The sequence below is a fragment of the Nyctereutes procyonoides genome, unplaced genomic scaffold (genome assembly GCF_905146905.1).
Source record: "Nyctereutes procyonoides isolate TBG_1078 unplaced genomic scaffold, NYPRO_anot_genome, whole genome shotgun sequence".
Classification (NCBI taxonomy): Eukaryota; Metazoa; Chordata; class Mammalia; order Carnivora; family Canidae; genus Nyctereutes; species Nyctereutes procyonoides.
In genome coordinates this window covers 22,587,619-22,606,725 of record NW_026575048.1, presented here as the reverse complement: position 1 = coordinate 22,606,725, position 19,107 = coordinate 22,587,619, and the positions used below count along the sequence as shown (strand labels likewise).

General features: G+C 38.2%; 1 protein-coding gene across 1 annotated transcript; it reads left to right on the top strand.

Moving 5' to 3' along the window:
- Positions 1 to 3,813: 3,813 nt before the first annotated feature.
- TRMT61B (tRNA methyltransferase 61B) lies at positions 3,814 to 19,106 on the top strand. Its single transcript, XM_055327006.1, has 7 exons — positions 3,814 to 4,461; positions 8,736 to 8,838; positions 11,895 to 12,085; positions 16,627 to 16,718; positions 17,588 to 17,814; positions 18,732 to 18,812; positions 18,896 to 19,106. The coding sequence occupies exons 1-7, from the start codon at positions 3,832 to 3,834 to the stop codon at positions 18,937 to 18,939; spliced, it is 1,368 nt and encodes a 455-aa protein (XP_055182981.1). The 5' UTR covers positions 3,814 to 3,831; the 3' UTR covers positions 18,940 to 19,106.
- Position 19,107: the final 1 nt, after the last annotated feature.

Below are 19,107 nucleotides of genomic sequence, written 5' to 3'. Positions count from 1 at the left end.
TTGAAAAAAATAAAATCAAATCTAAATACATGTAAAGATACACAATAAAATACACAACTATTAAATATATTTGAACCGTACTTGGATGCTGAATTATTTAGTAGAGGCACCTACATATCAGGACTGCTGGTTTTCTCATTTCCTACTTTCTTCATTCATTTATTCAACAAATATAGTTTGAGGATATATTGTGTTCCAGGCACTATGACAGGTAATGGAATTATAATGATGAATTAGACACAGTCCTCTCTACAATTTTATCCTACTTGGGAATTGGTAAATAAACAACGATTTCATGTAATCTGACATGCACCGTCGGGGGTTGGTCTAAAGACAGGATATGTCAGGAACACAAAGGAGAGGCATTTCTCTCATTTTCACCATTCTGGCAAAGCTGATACCTGAAGGATGAGGGGAAAGTATACAAAACAGTAGAAAGAAACACACACACACACACTCACACGCACACACACAAATAGGTAAAGGACAACATTTGTGGAATTAGAACTAGTGATCTACTTTTACTGGAGATTTTTAGATGGCAGCCATCGGCCATAGTACTTCTTGATAGCTATTTGGACTTTAAAGTAATTGCTTGACTAAATGCTACTAGAAGACAGTGTCTTTCTGGCCTTATAACAAATGTGACAAGTCAATGATGTCTCATATCCTCAGGCAATAGTTTCAGAGTGCAGGCTGACAGTTTCATAGGGGAGACAGGAGGAAAAGGAAAAGTATAACTAAAAATAAAAAGGCACACATAGTGACTTTTTTTTTAGCTTAAATGCTTTGAAAGATCATGAATAAGGAATAATTATATTTTTCAACACATATTAATGTATTTCATTAGATGTGTATATAACAAAATATTTATAACCCCATGTCTTATTCAGAAATAAAATGGGATGCCACTTACTCCTTACAGTTTATCTTAGAAATCAAAGATATGTAAATTTATTTCCCATATTATCAATATATCTTCTCTTCGAGTCCTACTCCTTCTTAAATAACAGACAAAAATAACTTAATCGTTTTTAAGAGATAACAAATTAGGAATGCTAAATTTTAAAACCATTAGTAGGGCCTAGGAATCAGAAAGTTCCAACATGGGATGCCTGGGTGGCTCTGCAGTTGAGCATCTGGCTCAGGGTGTGATCCCAGATTCCTGGGATCAAGTCCCCCATGGGGCTCCTTGCATGGAGCCTGCTTCTCCTCCCTCTGCTATATTCTTGCCTCTCTTCCTGTGTCTCTCAAATAAATAAATAAAATCTTTAAAAGAAATTCCAACTCTGGCCCTTATTTGACAGTAATAATAAAAATATTGGTCATAAAAACTTTTTTAAAAAACAAATCAAGGGATGCCTGACTGGCTCAGCGGTGGAGCGTCTTCCTTTGGCTCAGGTCTTGATCCCAGGGTCCTGGGATCGAGTCCTGCATCGGGCTCCCTGCAGGGAAACTGCTTCTCTCTCTACTTGTGTCTTAACTTCTCTCTGGGTCTCTCGTGAATAAATAAAATCTTAAAAAATAAAAATCAAAACCAGAAGTGAGACGTAAAGTCTGGGTGGAAGGAGAGCAGTTTATTCACTTCTAGGCCTGAGAGAGAGAAATCCTGATAATGGAGTTTGTGGTGGCTGATGGTTTAGAAAGCACAGTTCAGAAAGTATTACTTTATGTTTTCAAAAGTAATAACAAGACTTATTTTTTATCAAATTTAAACTAAGTTCATAGCCCTTTGAGCATATTTTGACTTTAAATTCAATTGTACTGTTGACTGGCCTTTGAGAAGGGGTGCTACAGTACAAAGAACATGGACTGCTGAACCAGACTGACCTAGGTCAGAAACCCTGCCATGCCACTTGTCAACTATCAGATGGTGCCAAAATCATTTACTCTCCCTGTGTCAGTTTTCTTATGCATAAAGCAGGAATACTTATTTCTAACACAGGGTGTCGTAAACTTAAGTGAAGTAAATATCTAATGTGCTTGGTCTTGTCAAACCCTCAATAAACTTTTGCCAAGTGAAGTAATATTAAACATGTTTGTGATATTTAACGTCAGCTCCTTTGTAGTCCAAAGTCCTTTTTCTGGCTTTGTTTTTAGAATGAAAGAAATGTATTTCTATTTAATTCTTTTGGGGTGGGGTGCCAAAACCTAGAGTAAATTATTCAAAAAAATATTATTTATTTGAGAGAGAGAGAGAGAGAGAGAGAGAGAGAGGAGAAGGATTGCAGGGAGAGGAGCAGAGGGAGAGGGAGAAGGGGAGATCTATGTGGGCTCCATCCCAGGACCCTGAGATCATGACCAGAGCAGAAACCAAGAGGCAGATGCTCAACCAACTGAGCCACCCAGGTGCCCCTAGAATAAAAGTTTTTTTTAAGCAATCCAATAAAAAAGAGAATCAGGGGTCCCCTGGGTGGCTCAGTCATTGAGCGTCTGCCTTCCTCTGATCCCTGCTTAGGTCCTGATCCCTGCTTGGCTGGGAGTCTGCTTCTCCCTCTCTGTCTCTGCCCCTCCTCCTGTTCGTGCTCTCTCTCTCAAATAAAATAAATAAAAATCCTTAATAGTAAAAAAAAAAAAAATACAGGCAATGTATTTTTTTCCCCCCTTCTTACACAACAAATTTATTTTTTCGCAGTTCTGGAGCATGTAAGTCCAACATCAAGCTGCCGGCAGGTTTGGTCTCTTCCGAGGCCACTCCGCTTGGCTTGTAGATGGACATCTGCAGGTCTTCCCGGCGTGCCTGTGTTCTAATCTCCTTTCCTCATAAGCACACTCCTCACAGCTAATGACTTCATTTTAACTTAGTTATCTCTTTAACCCTATCCCCAAAGACAGTCCCATCCTGACGTACTGGGAATTGGGACTTCAAGGCATGAATCTTGAGGGGATTAAATTCAGTCCCTCCCTTTGCCCTGCAACCGTTTTAGCAAGGGCCGTGGCTCTCCCCCACTTCAAGATGACTCTATTTAGTTTTAGGGGGTAGTAGATTAACCATTGCGTTTTATTTTAAATATTTTATTTATTTATTTATCTATTTATTTATTTATTTATCTATTTATTTATCTATTTATTTATTTATTTATCTATCTATTTATTTATCTATCTATCTATTTATTTATTATTTTATCTATCTATCTATCTATCTATCTATCTATCTATCTATCTATCTATCTATCTATCTATCTATCTATCTATCTATCTATCTATTTGAGAGACAGAGAGAGAGAGGAGCAGAAGCAGGCTCCCTGCAGGGAGCCCGATGTGGGACTCGATCCCCGGTGTCCAGGATCAGGCCCTGGGCTGCAGGCGGCGCTAAACCGCTGAGCCACCCGGGCTGCCCCAACCGCTACGTTTTAATTACTCAGAAACGACCGTGCTACGCAAGCCCCGCATGAGCCCTGTCACTCCCCGGGGCCCGTGCAGCCGGGCAGAGGCTTGCTAGCGCGGGCAGGGGAGGACTGCGCGGTCCGCTGGCAAGGGACGCGGTGTGCGGGCGGCCTGCCCAGACGGCGAGGCTCCCCGGGCCGAGGCGGGTGAAGATCTGTCGGCGGCCGACGGCTTCTCTGCCCACATTCCGAGGAGAAAACGAGCCGGTGCCGGGGCGAGGGGCTCGCTCTCGGGATCCTGAGCGGCACCCGAGCCCCCAGCGCGCACTGCCCCGCCCCCCCGCGCGCACGCGCACGCGCACGCGCACGCGCACGCGCCGCTGCGGAGCTCCTCGCGGAAAAGCCTGCGGGTACCCGAGGCGGCTGCGTCGTCAGCGCGTCCCGCGGGGAGAGGGCCTCGCCGGGCTCACGTCACTCGTGTGCGACGTCGCCGGCGCCACACACCATGCTGTCCGCCGGGCGGCGAGGTCCGGCCTTCCTGCGGCTGCGGCGCCTCAGGAGGTGGCTGGGGCGCGGGGCTCCTCCGGCCCTGCGCGGCCTTGGGCAAGAGCCCCTGGAGACAGCGCGGGCGCTGTGCGGCGAATCCTGGGCTGCGCCCGAGCTGGACGGGGAGCGACGACGCGAAGCGCCACGGAGGAAGGCTCCCGGCGTGGAGTCGCCCCCGAGTCTCGGTCCGCGCGCGCGAGGCCCCGGGATCGGATGTCTTTCCTCAGGGGAAAGCCTCGGACTGCCGACGCCGCAGGAGGAGCCACCCTCCCGGGAGCGCGAGGACTCGCGCGGGGGCGCGCCCCCTCCGGCCCAGGCCGTGCCCCAGGTCGAAGGGCCCTTTCGCGTCGGGGAGCTCATCTTGGCGGAGACTGGGAAGCGGGAAACACAGTTTAGGAAATTATTCAGGCTGAGTGACGCCGGACACTTAACTGGTAGCTGGGGAGCGGTCCCGTTCAGCGAGATCGTGGGGCGGTTTCCCGGCCAGATGCTGAGGAGCTCCTCTGGGAAGCACTTCACGCTGAGGAGGCCGGCTTTGGAGGACTACGTACTGCTGATGGAAAGAGGCCCGGCCATAACGTACCCTAAGGTAAAGCTACCTCACCTTAGGGAACTAGCTACGGACTGGCTCCGGAGCCGAACGGCAGTCTGCAGCGCGTCTCAGAACGTTTACGGTTCTTACTGCTCTCGGACTTAAAAAACAAACACAGTGCATGTGAGTTTTTACGTGCTTTGTGATTGCTGATTTTAGGAGGGAAGAGCCACCTCTCATTTTTAATTTGGGAGCGTAGATTCTCTCATCTGTAAAGCGAAGACACTGTTGACCTGCTGCATAGAGTTATGTGGAGCAACTAGGCACGTGAGTGCTCCCCATGTGTTTGTTCCCCATAACCCTTAAGTTTGCAAATTAAGGACTGGAGGATGTTCAACTCTCTTGGTACCGTTATGGAGATATTCTCATCATCGTTTAATAATAAGGCATGTTACTAGGGCTATATTTTATCAATGATAGATATGTTACTATGCTTTAATCTTTAGGGGAAAAATAGAGTTTTGTATTAAAACAGCTAACAAAAAAGAAAAAGCTAACATTAAACACTAAGCATAAGAGAATTCTTTATTATAAATTAACTGCCTAGTTCTTGTTACTACTTTATACTAATTGTCCACTGCTAGTGGTTTATTTCACTTCTTAATCATAGTCAAGGTCCTTGAGTAGAGTGTTCCTTTGTAATTGTAACAACTCCTTCTGTCCCCGGATGAGGAGTCGTTCATCATTTATTCAGCAAATAACTGCCTGTCCTCTATATTCAGGGGAGGTATGGTGATGAGCCACAGTCCTCACTCACTCTCTCTCTCTCTCTCTCTCTCTCTCTCTCTTTTTTTTTAAAGATTTTATTTATTTATTCATGAGAGACACAGAGAGAGAGAGGCAGAGACACAGGCAGGGAGAAGCAGGCTCTGTGCAGGGAGCCCAACGTGGGACTTGATCCCAGGTCTCCAGGATCACGCCCTGGGCTGAAGGCGGCGCTAAACCACTGAGCCACCGAGGCTGCCCCCATTCCTCACTCTCAACCTAGATGTTACACCCTAGAGAGGATGACAGACAACACACAAGTAAATGAAAGAATAATTTCAGGTAGTGCTAAGTGCCGGGAAGACAAATAGATTCATAAAGACAAATAGGTTAACAACAACATGCTGGGTGACCTGGGGGAGAATACTTTGTCAGATGGTTAGAGAAGGTGTCAAAAGAGAGATACTACCTTTCATAGGAAACCTAATTAAGGAAAAGCCAGCCATGCAAAGATCCAGGAGCCCAGTATTGTCGCACAGGGAAGAGTAGTGCAGATATCCTATTAGGGCCTGAGTGAGGTGAGGGAGAGAGTGGTATAAGATGTGGTTATTCCATGTGCCTTGGGGCCTTGGAATGTTCTAAGTGGGAATCCAATTTATATTTTACGAGGTCCACCTAGGAACCAAGAAAACCTTTTTGGAGACATTAGACCAATGGGGTATCATAAACTCTTGACGGAAACTTTTATCTTTTCTGACTGTTCAGTCTAGCCACAAAAAAAATTTTTTTTTTTTTTTGTAATTTCATCTTGCTTCCCCACATCTTTTTCCTCCCACTAGACAAAACTGTAAGAGAATAGTTATATTTTATAAAGTTATAAAGATAAATCTTTAGTCCACTTTCTGCCTTTCCATTTGTCACAGATAAAAGTCCTAGTGCTCCATCCTAAGGAGGAATTTAAATACTGGATATGATAACTGTTGATTTCTTTTTTCATTTCCCAAATGGTGGCTGCAGGAACTTTGACTTCAACCTTTACAACTTTGAAGTGCTTTTTAAGGGAATACCTCAATTGATTTGAAAGCTGGTCTCCGTGTTAGAATTACATAGTTTGTCTTAACAGTAAAAGTGGGTCTGTGGGATAATTTTATTTTATTTGTTTTTTTGTGGGAGTGATTTTAAATAAACTTCCTAACAGTTACTTGTGAAGAGTTGATATTTCACATTGGTCAGTATCAAGCACTTTTAGGTTTGGAGTAGAAATATAAAATGGAAAACACTCCCCCAATTTTTATTTTTTAGTTTTTTAAAAGGTTTTATTTATTTTAAGAGAGAGAGAGCAGGGGGCAGAGGACTCTGTGCTGAGTGTGGAGCCTGACTTGGGGCTTGATCTCACGATCCTGAGATCATGCCCTGGGCTGAAACCAAGAGTCAGATGCTTAAACAACAGCCACTCAGGTGCTCCCACTCTCCAATTTTTAAATCAATCTTTTCTGCTGATGTCCATGATTGTAGCACTTATAGAAGAACAACTGGGCAGTAGAAATTGTTGCAATTTAATGAACCCTAAAGTGCAGCCCACTTATCAAAACTTAGGGTGAGGATTAGATTTATATTAGTGTATTAATCTGGAAAGAGATTGGAATTCATGTTGAGAAAAAAATGTAAGTTTGAAAGGGTTGTTCTTTCATGAGGTTCTAAAATGTGCAGAAAACTCAATAGTAGAATGATAGTCATAACTTTGGAGGACTCTCCCCATAGCTTTAAATCCCTTTTGGGAAGAGGCAGGGAAATGAATTAAGTGCTAATGTCACACTCCAGTTTTGAACTGAAATTGCTAGGATGTATATAGTGATATCCAATCTAGAAAACTCATCCCCTTGAGACCATCTAACATAAATGGCAGGAAGCAAAAGCTAAAGCGTGCTAAAGTTTTTTATTTCATGATAGTAAGATTTTTTATCTTATGTGAATAATTCAAGAAAATAGAACTGCCTTCTGCAGGACATTTCAGTGATATGACTACTGAAGCTGCTTCCACTTCTGTATGAAGTTGTACTCCCTGCTCTACCCTCAGGTGCCTGGCATGTAGGAGAGGATATGTATGTGTGCAAGACTCAGCATTTGTGAACGAAACTTTTGGACTAATACAGCTTAAAAGTTGTGTGTCTGTGCATCATCCGGTCCAAGCCTTAGTCCTGCATTTCAGAAATACATTTTGGTTTCTAATTAGACAACTGTACCTGTTAAAATTCTTGTGCAATGAAACTTATATTTAATATAGAAGTTTCCGTGACTTGAAAGGGTTCTAGAAACCCTCCTCTTGAAGAATTTTCACAACAGCTTTTCCCAAAGAAGGAAAAGCTAGTAAAAACTTCCTAGATGTGCTGCTTATTTCTTAGCAGCTTTGAAAGGTTGGTTGCGGAGTGTTGAAATAAATCCTAATGTTAAAAATTCTCTGTATCACATGTGGTATGGTATAATGATCAACATCGTGGTCTTTTTGCGTTCGACATCTGTTCTTTTTCTGACTTGCCCACTTAATTCCTGGCTTTGTGACTTTGGGGAAATTACTTAACCTCTTTGATTTGTCTATATAATGGGAGTGATGATACTTTTCTTATATTATTATCCTGATTAAACAAGACTATGAAAGCAATTTGCATATTTAACCCCGGCACATACATGATAAAGTTTCAATAAATAGCCCTTATTACTATCATCCATGATATTCCTGTTAACAATTCTTTAATTATAGCATTTGTGAAATAGGTCCTCCTATATATTACTGGTATCCTAATACTAAATAAGAAGTTCATTTCCTTTCATGCAGAGATTATGTAATAACTTCCTAACTGGTCTTCCACTGGCCTCTAATTTTTCTCTTCCCTAGTATATCCTGCATTTCCCTGTCAGATTAATCTTCATAAAATGCCATTTATTACCTTTGTGACATGCTCCAGTTACTGACCAGGTCAAATTCAAATGCTTTAGCCTGACATTCAGTTTTCTCCTTTTCTCTTCTTCTGAGATGGGCAGACTGTGCTTATTGTACCTCTTTTGTTTAACACTGTTTCTACTTCGTGGTTTTTTTTTTTAAGATTTTATTTATTTATTCATGAGAGAGGCAGAGACACAGGCAGAGGGAGAAGCAGGCTCCATGCAGGGAGTCTGATGCGGGACTGGATCCCAGGACTCCAGGATCAGGCCCTGGGCTGAACGAAGGCGCTAAACTGCTGAGCCACCCAGGGATCCTGTACTTCATGATTTTTTCCTTAAATTCTCTGTCTTTAAGTTCAGGCCTTCTGCTGATATCTCTATTCTCTGAACTATTGCTACTTATTGTCTATAATTTTGGTATTTTGCTGTAGTGCTGCTTTGCTAATTGATTCTTGAATCTCTTATTTCACCAAGTAAAAGATCAACTCTTGGTAGGGCAGGCCAGATTTTAATCCTTTTTTTTTTCATTCGTTTCTTCTCCAACTCCAATGTAGTGTTTGATAAGAGTCTGTACTTAGTACATATTTATTGGTCACTGAGTCACCCATACTCTCTTTCAATCATAGGATATGAGTATGATACTGTTGATGATGGATATCCACCCAGGTGATACTGTTTTGGAAGCTGGCTCAGGCTCTGGTGGAATGAGCTTATTTTTATCCAAAGCAGGTAAGAGATTGGGAGAAATGAGCTGAATTTAGATGAGCAAAGAAAACACTCATAACAACAGAAAGTTAAGTGGATAAAGATGTTTTAGAAAATATTTACATAACTTTGTGATAGAGAGCATTCTCCTTGAAATCAAATGCAAGCAACTATTTATCCACCTTGTACGTTTATTCTAGTCATTCTCTCTATCCATCTCTCCGTTTTCGGTGCTTTCTCTTGCTCCCTCCAGGTTTTTTAAAGCTGCTTCTTCTTCTTCTTCTTTCTTCTTTCTTCTTCCTCCTCCTTCTTTTTCTTCCTCCTCCTTCTTTCTTCTTCCTCCTCCTTCTTCTTTCTTCTTTCTTCTTCTTCTTCTTCTTCTTCTTCTTCTTCTTTCTTCTTCTTTCTTCTTCTTTCTTCTTCTTCTTCTTCTTCTTCTTCTTTTTAAGCTAAACTTATTTGGACCTAACACAGCTATAGTTCACAGATCATAAATATTTAGACCTCAGAGAATTTTTAACATAGTGACTGTACTCAAGTAGTTATCACCCAGATCAAGACAGGGAATATTGTTGCTTTACAGAAACCTCCTCATTCTCCTTAGTCATAATCCTCCCCAAAGATAACCACTATTTTGCCTTTTATCATCATTGATTAGTTTTGCCTTCTTTGAACACTGTATAAAAGGAACATACAGTATGTAACTTTTGAATGTGGCTCCTTTCATTCAAAATTCTGTTTGTGAGAGTCAGCTATTGCATATAACAGTAGTTCTTTCATTTTAGTGGCTGTGTAGGTACTCCATTTTGTAAACAAATCACAGCTTATCCATTCTGTTAGTGGGCATTTGAGTTGAATATTATGAACAGTGCTGCTCTGAACATTCTTATATTTGTTTTTTGGTGCATATGTGTGCATATTTTTGTTAATAATAATTCCAGATGAATATTCAGTATGAGAGAAATAGAAGGTAGAGGGTGGTCAGCTGCTGGGAAAGAATCATATACTATTAAGGGCAAAGAATGATAGTTGGTGTTTATAAATAATCATAACAGAACTATTAAAGCTAGATCATGTAGAGTCTTCCTTTCTTTAAGAAAGTCTCAAAATTGTCAGTTGGTAAAAGTCTTGCTTGATTGAGGGTAGCACCTGATCAAAAATCAAGAGATGAACAGTAAACATAAATATCTGTTCATGTTCCCATCACTTGATTTCTGGTTACTTTTAATTTATTATTGCTCTCTTCCTTTGCCTACTTAATTCCTCTATGTGTTAAGGTTGCTTTGGCTGCTCTGGCTGCCTGTGGAATTGTCCTTCCTCAGCTAATGATAGACTGCTGAATAGTGACTGCACTCTCTTTGGGTACATTTTTTTTTTCTTTTTGGATCATATTGTTCTTTATTAGTGCATTATTTCTTAAATAATCAGCTTTGCTAGAGCTGTTGTATGTGTATATGGGTAGATTTTATAAAGAATACAAATAGAAGTATACCGAACTGAACTTAAACCTTTTGTTCTTTCACCTAATGCCATCACATACAAACATAATCCAGTTTATGCTAGGTCAGAAATTCATTCTGGCCTCCTCAAATCTTTTTTTTTTTTTTCTTGAGTCTTTTCTGTACGTAGTTAAAGACAGTCATTTCTTCACAATCAATGACTGAATCCTAAAAACATTTAACAGAGTGAATTTATAAAAATTTGTGTGAGCAGACAAGTGCCCATATTTCTAATATCTATAGTATCAGTGGTGTCATGGCATGAATAGTCCCACACTATGAGTGATCAAGAAATTATTGCTATTTACCTTTGGGATGGATTTTTTTTCTCCATAATTTTCTTTTCCAATTATTTAGCTTATGCTATTGTTAACATTAATTTCTCTGCCTTGAGAACACGGTGAATTGAAGCTGGAGTTATATTTCAAAAGACATCCTAGAATTTAAACTTTTCATGAGTAAATTATAGATTTATTGATCTAGGACAGCTCCCAAATGATATCAAATCACCTCAAATAGAGGTGGCTGGAGAATTAATTGCCTTTAACTAAAATGCAAGTAGTCTTTTTTTTTTCTTTTTTTAAAGATTTTATTTATTTATTCATGAGAGACACAGAGAGAGAGAGGCAGAGACACAGGCAGAGGGAGCAGGCTCCATACAGGGAGCCTGACATGGGACTCAATCCCAGGTCTCCAGGATCATGCCCTGGGCTGAAGGCGGCACTAAACCACTGAGCCACCAGGGCTGCCCTGTAAGTAGTCTTCTGTAGAAACTGCACTATTACTATGCTAAACAGTTTTCTTTAGGCATATACAAAAATACAAATATCTTTTAAATATATGAAATGACTAACTTCATCCGTAACAAAAGAAATGTAAATTACAACTAAATGATAAACTATTTTCAGTTTTTAGATTGACAGAGATAAAAAGTTTGAAAACTCTTTGTTGGAGAAAGTATGGAGAAATAGGTGCTTTACTACTTTGTTGGTAGAGTGTAAATTGGTATTATTCTTTGGGAGGAGAATTTGGTAATAATTTTCAAAATAAAAAATTCACATACCTCTTGAACTGGTAATTTCATTTTAAAGACTTTGTCTTTTCATTGATAAAAAGGTTTAGGCAACATAATTTTCATTGCAATATTGTTTAAGACTAAAAACAAGCTAAATGTTCATCCGTAGGTGACTGGTTAAATAAACTATGGCATAGCCATACAATGGAACATAATAGGTCTTAAAAAGAACATAGTAGATCATTAATCACTGAAGTAACATTAGTAAGTATAAGGAAAGTGTATGGGATAGTATATATAACACATGTATGTTTTAAAGTATGTTAAAAATAGGGAGAGACACTTTGCACATTTATATAGGCACCAACTATCTTGTGAAGGGTAAATAACTGGTGATATGGTTGCCTCTGAAGAGGAAGATTGATTAAGGATCTGGGATGGGATAGTTTTGTAACCCTGAAGTATTTGAATTATTTTTTCACATCAGTGTAATACCTTTGTGTTATAGTTTTTTACATTCTTTTATGAAATGAATCAATAAAATATCATAAATTCTTTTAATTAAGTTGGATCACAAGGACGAGTCATAAGCTTTGAAATACGAAAAGACCACCATGAATTGGCTAAGAAGAATTACAAAAATTGGTGTGATTCATGGAAAATGAGTCATGTAGAAGAGTGGCCAGACAATGTGAATTTTATTCATAAGGATATTTCAGGAGCAACTGAAGATGTAAAATCTTTAATATTTGATGCGGTAAGTTTTCTAAAGTGGGTCCTATGATATTATCTAATAGTGACTACATAGAAAACAAGGATTGCACTTCTTTTGTATGGAAAAGGCTCTTCCTTCATTATTTGCCGTGTTTCTATTTGTAGAAGTAGGGAGGAATATTTTCCTTTAATATTATGGTAGAATTTAGAGCAGATAGACATATTGAATCAGGTGCCAAAGCTGTTACTAAGTCTGGAGTAATGACCAGATAGTAAGAGGAGTAGTTGAACATCATGAACCTCACCATTTCTAGGATAAAGGAATAATAATTTAGGAGCAGCATTGGGAGCATATTGATTGATCCCAGAGCCTGACCTCACGTTGTGAGATTTGGAGGAATAAATGGCCCTCATTTGTGAGGGAACAGGCAACAGGCATCTTAAGACAATTAACATGAAGATGTCGATGAGTGTTCATTTAAAATATTGAGGTCAGAGGCATTTACTATGAACATAGCTTCAGAAAGTGGAGTAGATGGATTTGTGAGGTGCAGGAATGGTGAAAGATTGAGCTGGGGAGAAGAAGCAGAGAAATATGAAGATAAAAGGATAGACGATGAAGGGATATTTTAGGCTGTGACCAGCGATGGTAGAGATATGGGACATGGAGGTATTAGTTGGCTTCAGAGTTTCAGAATTCTAGTGTAAGTTACACTTATCCTTGATGATTTCATTATCATTTCATAGCTTGGCACTACAGACTGAGGTCTAGGTTGTCTTTGCTTTTTTAAATTGGCTGTTTGGAAAGTTGAATTACTTTAGGACATTTATGAGGGAAACTAGTTGAAAAATGAAGAAAGAGGAGACTTTTTTAAAATCAGGACTGGTTCCCATCTCTAATATTAAAGTCTGTAGTTTTGGTGACACAGATTCCTGGACACAAAGACCACAGTTCTTTTTCCTTATCCTTGTTTGGCTTGCATATTACAGCTCAGTAAGGGCCAGAAGAAAAGAAATTTTTCTACATAGGCTATCCATAAGACTGTTAGAATGTTACAGATACCTGAGAGGTTAATAAGAGATCATCTGAAATTTGCTGGATGATCATGAAGGACAAAAGAGGATTTTAATGATATTGTTGAAGCTTTGTAGAAACCTGCTGAATCATCCCTGATCTAAAAGAAAGAATGTGGGCGGGCGGGTATCTCAGCGGTTTAGCGCCACCTTCAGCCCAGGGCGTAATCCTGGAGACCCAGGATTGAGTCCTGTGTTGGGCTCCCTTGTATGGAGCCTGCTTTTCCCTCTGCCTGTGTGTCTGCCTCTCTCTCTCTGTGTGTGTCTCATGAATAAATAAATAAGATCTTTAAAACAATTAAAAGAATGTTCCTTACTAGATTTATTTGGGTGAACTCTCTTGAGTAATAGTGCCAAATAGTTACACATGGTTCTCAGTATGAGAAAATATAGGAGGATCCATACCCCTGCAATCCAAAATGATGGTGAACATAAAAGGTATTAAACCACAAAGGAGAACAAAAGGAGAAAAAAATGGCTAATAAAATATTTTTAACAAATTTTTAAAAGCCTAACCATCAGAAGATGAATGGACACAATGGAATACTAAAAATAGTATTATTTAACATAGTGAAATAAATGTACTGTATTTACATCAGTAAATCTCAAAGACATGGTGCTTAGTGGAAAAAAGTATTATAAAAGAGTATGTATGGAATGGCCATATATATCTAAAATTTAAAACTATGCAAAACAGTACCATGGTACTGTTTATAGCTATATACATATGTCATAAAAGTATAAATTATTTGGGAACATTACCAACTTCAGGACAGTGATTATCTGAGGAGAGAAAGGGAGAGGGGAAGAGGGAACTAAGTTTTGTGGTCCATTCAGCCTGGTTCCCATATAGCCAAGAAGATCTTGGATAAGTTACTTAAACTTTCTGTGCCCAGGCCCCTCACATATTAAACAGGAATGATGATAATATTTCATATTTCATAGAGGTGTTGAGGATTAAATAAGATATTTCATAAAAAGTGCATAGAACAGTACCTGGTATATAGTAAGCATTAAAGAAATATTAGCTATGATTTTCATCATTATTTCCTTCCTTCTCTCTGTTTAAATTCTATTTTCTCTTTAAAAGTTTAGATCAAAGGTCATGATCTCTTTCATGAAATGTACCTTATTCATCTACCTGCTGGATTATCATCTTTCTCTGAATTATTGAACTACTGTTTCTAATTCAATAAGCAATTATTAAAGACCTGCCATGTGCCATGTACTATGCTAAGACCAAAGTGAATTTATACATTTAGCATTCTAGAAGATAGACATATAAACAATTACTGGAAAGACTCAGAAGCGTGGAACACCATGGCTGTAGAAATTGGGTATCATGAGATGAAGCTGTAAATGCAGTCTTAATGGTCTAGATAATGAAGAATACTTGTATGTATATTAAGCTAAGGCATAGAGACATTCATTATCTTACAGATAATGGGAACTATTGATGAGTTCCTAAGTTGGGGAGCAGAATGTTTTAGATTCCTGTTTTAGATTCTTAGCAGATTCCTATTTTAAAGTAATTTTTTTTTAATTCCACTATCGTTAACATACCACAATTCATTTCAGGTATACAATGTAGTGATTCAGCAATTCCAAATGTTACTCAGTACTCCTCAAGATAAGTATATTCTTCCATTTTAGAGTAATTCTGGTGGAAGAATGAGGCTGAGTCTATGTAGAAAGCTATTGTAATGTTACAACAGGATACAGTGAGGTTCTGATCTAAGGCATTAACAGCCCGATGAATTTGAGAAATGCCAAATAGATAAGATTTCTGGGGCTGGATAATTTTCCAGACAGAAACATCAAAACCCCAATGATTCTCAAAAGAGAATTTGAGGTAAAGAAAATGATGACCACAACAAGTGAGGTTTGAGTGACTGGATGAACGGAAATGTTGAGAATATTCAAGAGGATTGGCAGGTTTCTTGGTTATCTGATTTGTGGTCCTCATCAATAACATAGGCAAACTCTGTAGTTACAGCCAAAGAAGCCCATTTATGTTTATCATGTTAACCCTTGGATTCAGTCATTGAGATCTTTCCTTGAGATCTGATAAGCATTTTAAACTCCTGTCCAAACCTGAATTCTTGATTATTTCTGCTAAGCCTGCCCCTCCCATAGTCTTTACCATTTCCCTCATTCTTTCAGTGGCTTAGGCTATAAAAACACTGGATTCATCCTGACTCCTCTTTCTCTTTATCCTACAACCAATCCTAATTCTAATTGGTTCTACCTTTTCAAAATATATACCACTTATCATCACATCCAGTGCTGTTTGCTATACCAGGTCACCATCATCCTTCCTCGCCTTCTCTCAGTCTTTTCTTTGTTTAGATCTAAAAATTAAGTCAGAATGTACTTAATGCCACTGAATTGTACACTCAGAATTCATTTCTTGTTACAATTTTCCCCCTTTTGTCTCCACTGCAGCGACAGTGGCCTTCTCAGACTCACCAAGTATCCTACAACCTCAGAGTATTTGTATTTGCTGTTCTGTCCATCTGGAGTATACTTCCCCCCTAAATTTCTACAGGGTAAGCTTAATCATCATCTTCAGGTCTTTTCACTGACTAGCCTATGTATAAAATAGCACTTCCTTCCATTAGTCTCTATCCCTCATATTCTGTTTTATAATTCTATACTTGATGTCACTTATCCTCCGGTGACTTACATACTTCTTGGATTTTTGTTTAATGGCTGTCCCTTCTTTAGAATATATGTTCCCTTGAAACAAAATGGAATGAAAGCTCCTGTTACATCCTTACTACTTAGCAAAATGCTTGGCACATGGAAGGTGCTCAGTAAATATTTGGTGAATGAATTAATAATGAATGATTACTCATTAATACTATTTTTAAAAACAAATAATGGAATAATTTCTAATTTAGTAATATGTTGATGTGCCAACTACTCTTAGCTTTTCAGAGTTATCCATCAATAAAAGCAACTTTACTTTCTATTTTGGGCATATTTATTTTTGTTTTAAATTAATTAAAAAAAATTTCACATACTCATTGTATTCATTTGACATCTTTGTGAATACACAGCCTGTATTCTGCAATTGGATGAAGAATAAAGAACTAAAGGTCAGGATTCTTGCATTTTAGAATCTCTCAAATTAATAACTTTCCTTTTGAACATAAAAATATATATTTGAAAAATTTGAATTTCTGTTGCCAAAAGCTGAACTCTATCATTAAAATTTTATATATATGTATGCATTTGTGTATATTAGATGTAGCTGTAGAAAGATTCCTGTAGTGTTGATATTGCCAAGTGCACGACAAACCATTATGATTTTCATGTAGTCAAGTACTGTGACATTTTGTATAATAATAAATACATCTTTTTGAGAGAGCAAAATGATGGTTAATAGTATTAGAGTTTAAAAATGAGAACTTTAACTGGGTAATTGCTTTCTAAAAGTTTTATAATAGTAAGAAAGAAGACCTGTGCTTTGTCTAAACAAAACTCTGATTTGCTTCCCCCTGACAGGTAGTTTTGGACATGTTGAATCCTCAAGTTGCTTTGCCTGTTTTATACCCAAATCTTAAACAGGGCGGTGTGTGTGCTGTATATCTAGCAAAGTGAGTAATGTGGCTATTTTTCTTTGTAATGTGATTTTAAACATACTTTTATTTTGACTTAAGGACTTGGCTACAGTGTTCATTTTATAATCGAATTAGGTGTATATGTCAATTTGTAAAACTTAAGAACCAATATATATCACAACAAATTTATATTGCTGTTTAAACCACTCTTTACCTGAATGATAAGATGGACGTTTCTTCTGACAGTTCAGAAGAAAAGTTTTAAAAGTATAATTTGAACAGTAATGTAAAATCATAGTTTCTGCATTTTTTTACTTAGTATTCTATGAAATTGCATATTATGTGCTCGAACTTGCATGCATATTTTTCCCCCTTGGTTTAACTATAGCATTTAAATTTGGGTTAAGAGGGCAGCCCTGGTGGCTCAGCAGTTTAGCATTGCCTTCAGCCCAGGGTGTGATCCTGGAGACCCGGGATCGAGTCCCACGTTGGGCTCCCAGCATAGAGCCTGTATCTCCCTCTGCCTGTGTCTCTGCCTCTCTCTCTCTCTCTGTATGACTATCGTAAATAAAATTTAAAAAAAAATTTTTTTTTAAAAAAAAGATTTTATTTATTTATTCACGAGATACACAGAGAGAGAGAGAGAGAGGCAGAGACACAGGCAGAGGGAGAAGCAGGCTCCATGCACCGGGAGCCCGACGTGGGATTCGATCCCGGGTCTCCAGGATCGCGCCCTGGGCCAAAGGCAGGCGCCAAACCACTGCACCACCCAGGGATCCCTAAATAAATAAAATCTTTTAAAAAAATAAATAAAATAAATTTGGGTTGAGAGGTATAGTGAACTTAAGTATCAAGTTATTATTGTAGTAGAAATTTAAAGTACTTTTTTTCACTTTTTCTAAAAGCATCACACAGGTTATTGAACTGTTAGATGGAATTCGCATCTGTGAACTTGCTCTCTCATGTGAAAAGATAAGTGAAGTCATTGTCAGAGATTGGTTGGTTTGCCTTGCAAAACAGAAAAATGGAATTTTAGCTCAAAAAGTAGAACCTAAAATCAACACAGATTTACAATTACATTCTCAAAAGAAAATTAGAATTGAAGGTGAGATGTTTCAAGAGGATGACCATGGTGAGTTTCAATTTTATTTCATATGTGTTTGCAATAATAAATGGAGAATAGCTTCGTGAGTGTATTGAACAATGATTATAAAACTATTTCTCAGGGATTTTTTTTTTTTAAAGGAAGATCTTTATTTTTTTTTTTAATTTTTATTTATTTATGATAGTCACAGAGAGAGAGAGAGGCGCAGAGACACAGGCAGAGGGAGAAGCAGGCTCCATGCACCGGGAGCCGGATGTGGGATTCGATCCTGGGTCTCCAGGATTGCGCCCTGGGCCAAAGGCAGGCGCCAAACCACTGCGCCACCCAGGGATCCCATTTCTCAGGGATTTGTTCTCTTTTCTTAGAGATATTGAAATATGGTATTTCTTCTGTGAAATTAAAATCTCTAAAGGACAGAATAATGACTTTTTTTGCCTTTTATGTAAAAGTTTGATACCTTTGAAGAATTGAGCTTTGTATGATATTCATATTTTGCTTGTATCAAAGCAGTTGGCTTATGTAATACTTTAAATATATTACAGGATGTTTTAAATTTAGGTCAGTGATTATTACTGAAGGGAAAGAATTTAATAGGACTTGATATGCAAATAGCTAATATTCTAAAAAGCAACTGGAATTCCTCAGAGAACTAAATTTAGGTCCTTGTTGTACTCATTATTTAGGATATGAACAAGTTTTCAAATATCCATTAATTGATGATATATGGGCTTATCCATTTAGTTATAAAACCATATATGTTTATCATTTAATCCTTGACAAATTGTTTCTGTAAGATAACTGGCAGAGTAGTTTCAAAACAAATGCTGAAAAAATGAGTTCTGAGAGAAAACCATAAAGGGGCAGTAATTTGTATTTTAACAGTTTTGTCAACAAATTATAAAATATTTTATGTAGCTTATAATATATATTTTGTTCTACAACAGAAGAATCACATTCTGATTTTCCATATGGATCATCATCTCCTTATATTGCTAGACCTATACACTGGCAAACTGGTCATACAGGTGAGTGATGTTTTCAGGCCATAGTAAGTGATGTTTTTTTCTGGTTATTGTAATAACTTTACCTTTTTCTTTCCTTAAATTAGCTTTTCTTGTCAAGCTGAGGAAGTTTAAACCACAACCCGAGTAGTACCTCAGCAACTGATTGGAAGGTGAAAAAATATCAAAACAGAACTTTATATTGTGAATCACTACTTCCATGGATTGGAATTGTTAGCTATTACTATGATTTGTATAATTTTTATGTATAATTTTGAAAAATAATAAAAGCTAAAGGAAGATGTGTAACATTTCAAAA

Coding starts and splice junctions, on each gene's coding strand:
- TRMT61B (XM_055327006.1), top strand. CDS start 3,832: ATGCTGTCCGCCGGGCGGCGAGGTCCGGCCTTCCTGCGGCTGCGGCGC. Junction 16,719..17,587: donor TGTGCTGTATATCTAGCAAA/GTGAGTAATGTG, acceptor TTTTTCTAAAAG/CATCACACAGGTTATTGAAC. Junction 18,813..18,895: donor CTGGCAAACTGGTCATACAG/GTGAGTGATGTT, acceptor TCCTTAAATTAG/CTTTTCTTGTCAAGCTGAGG.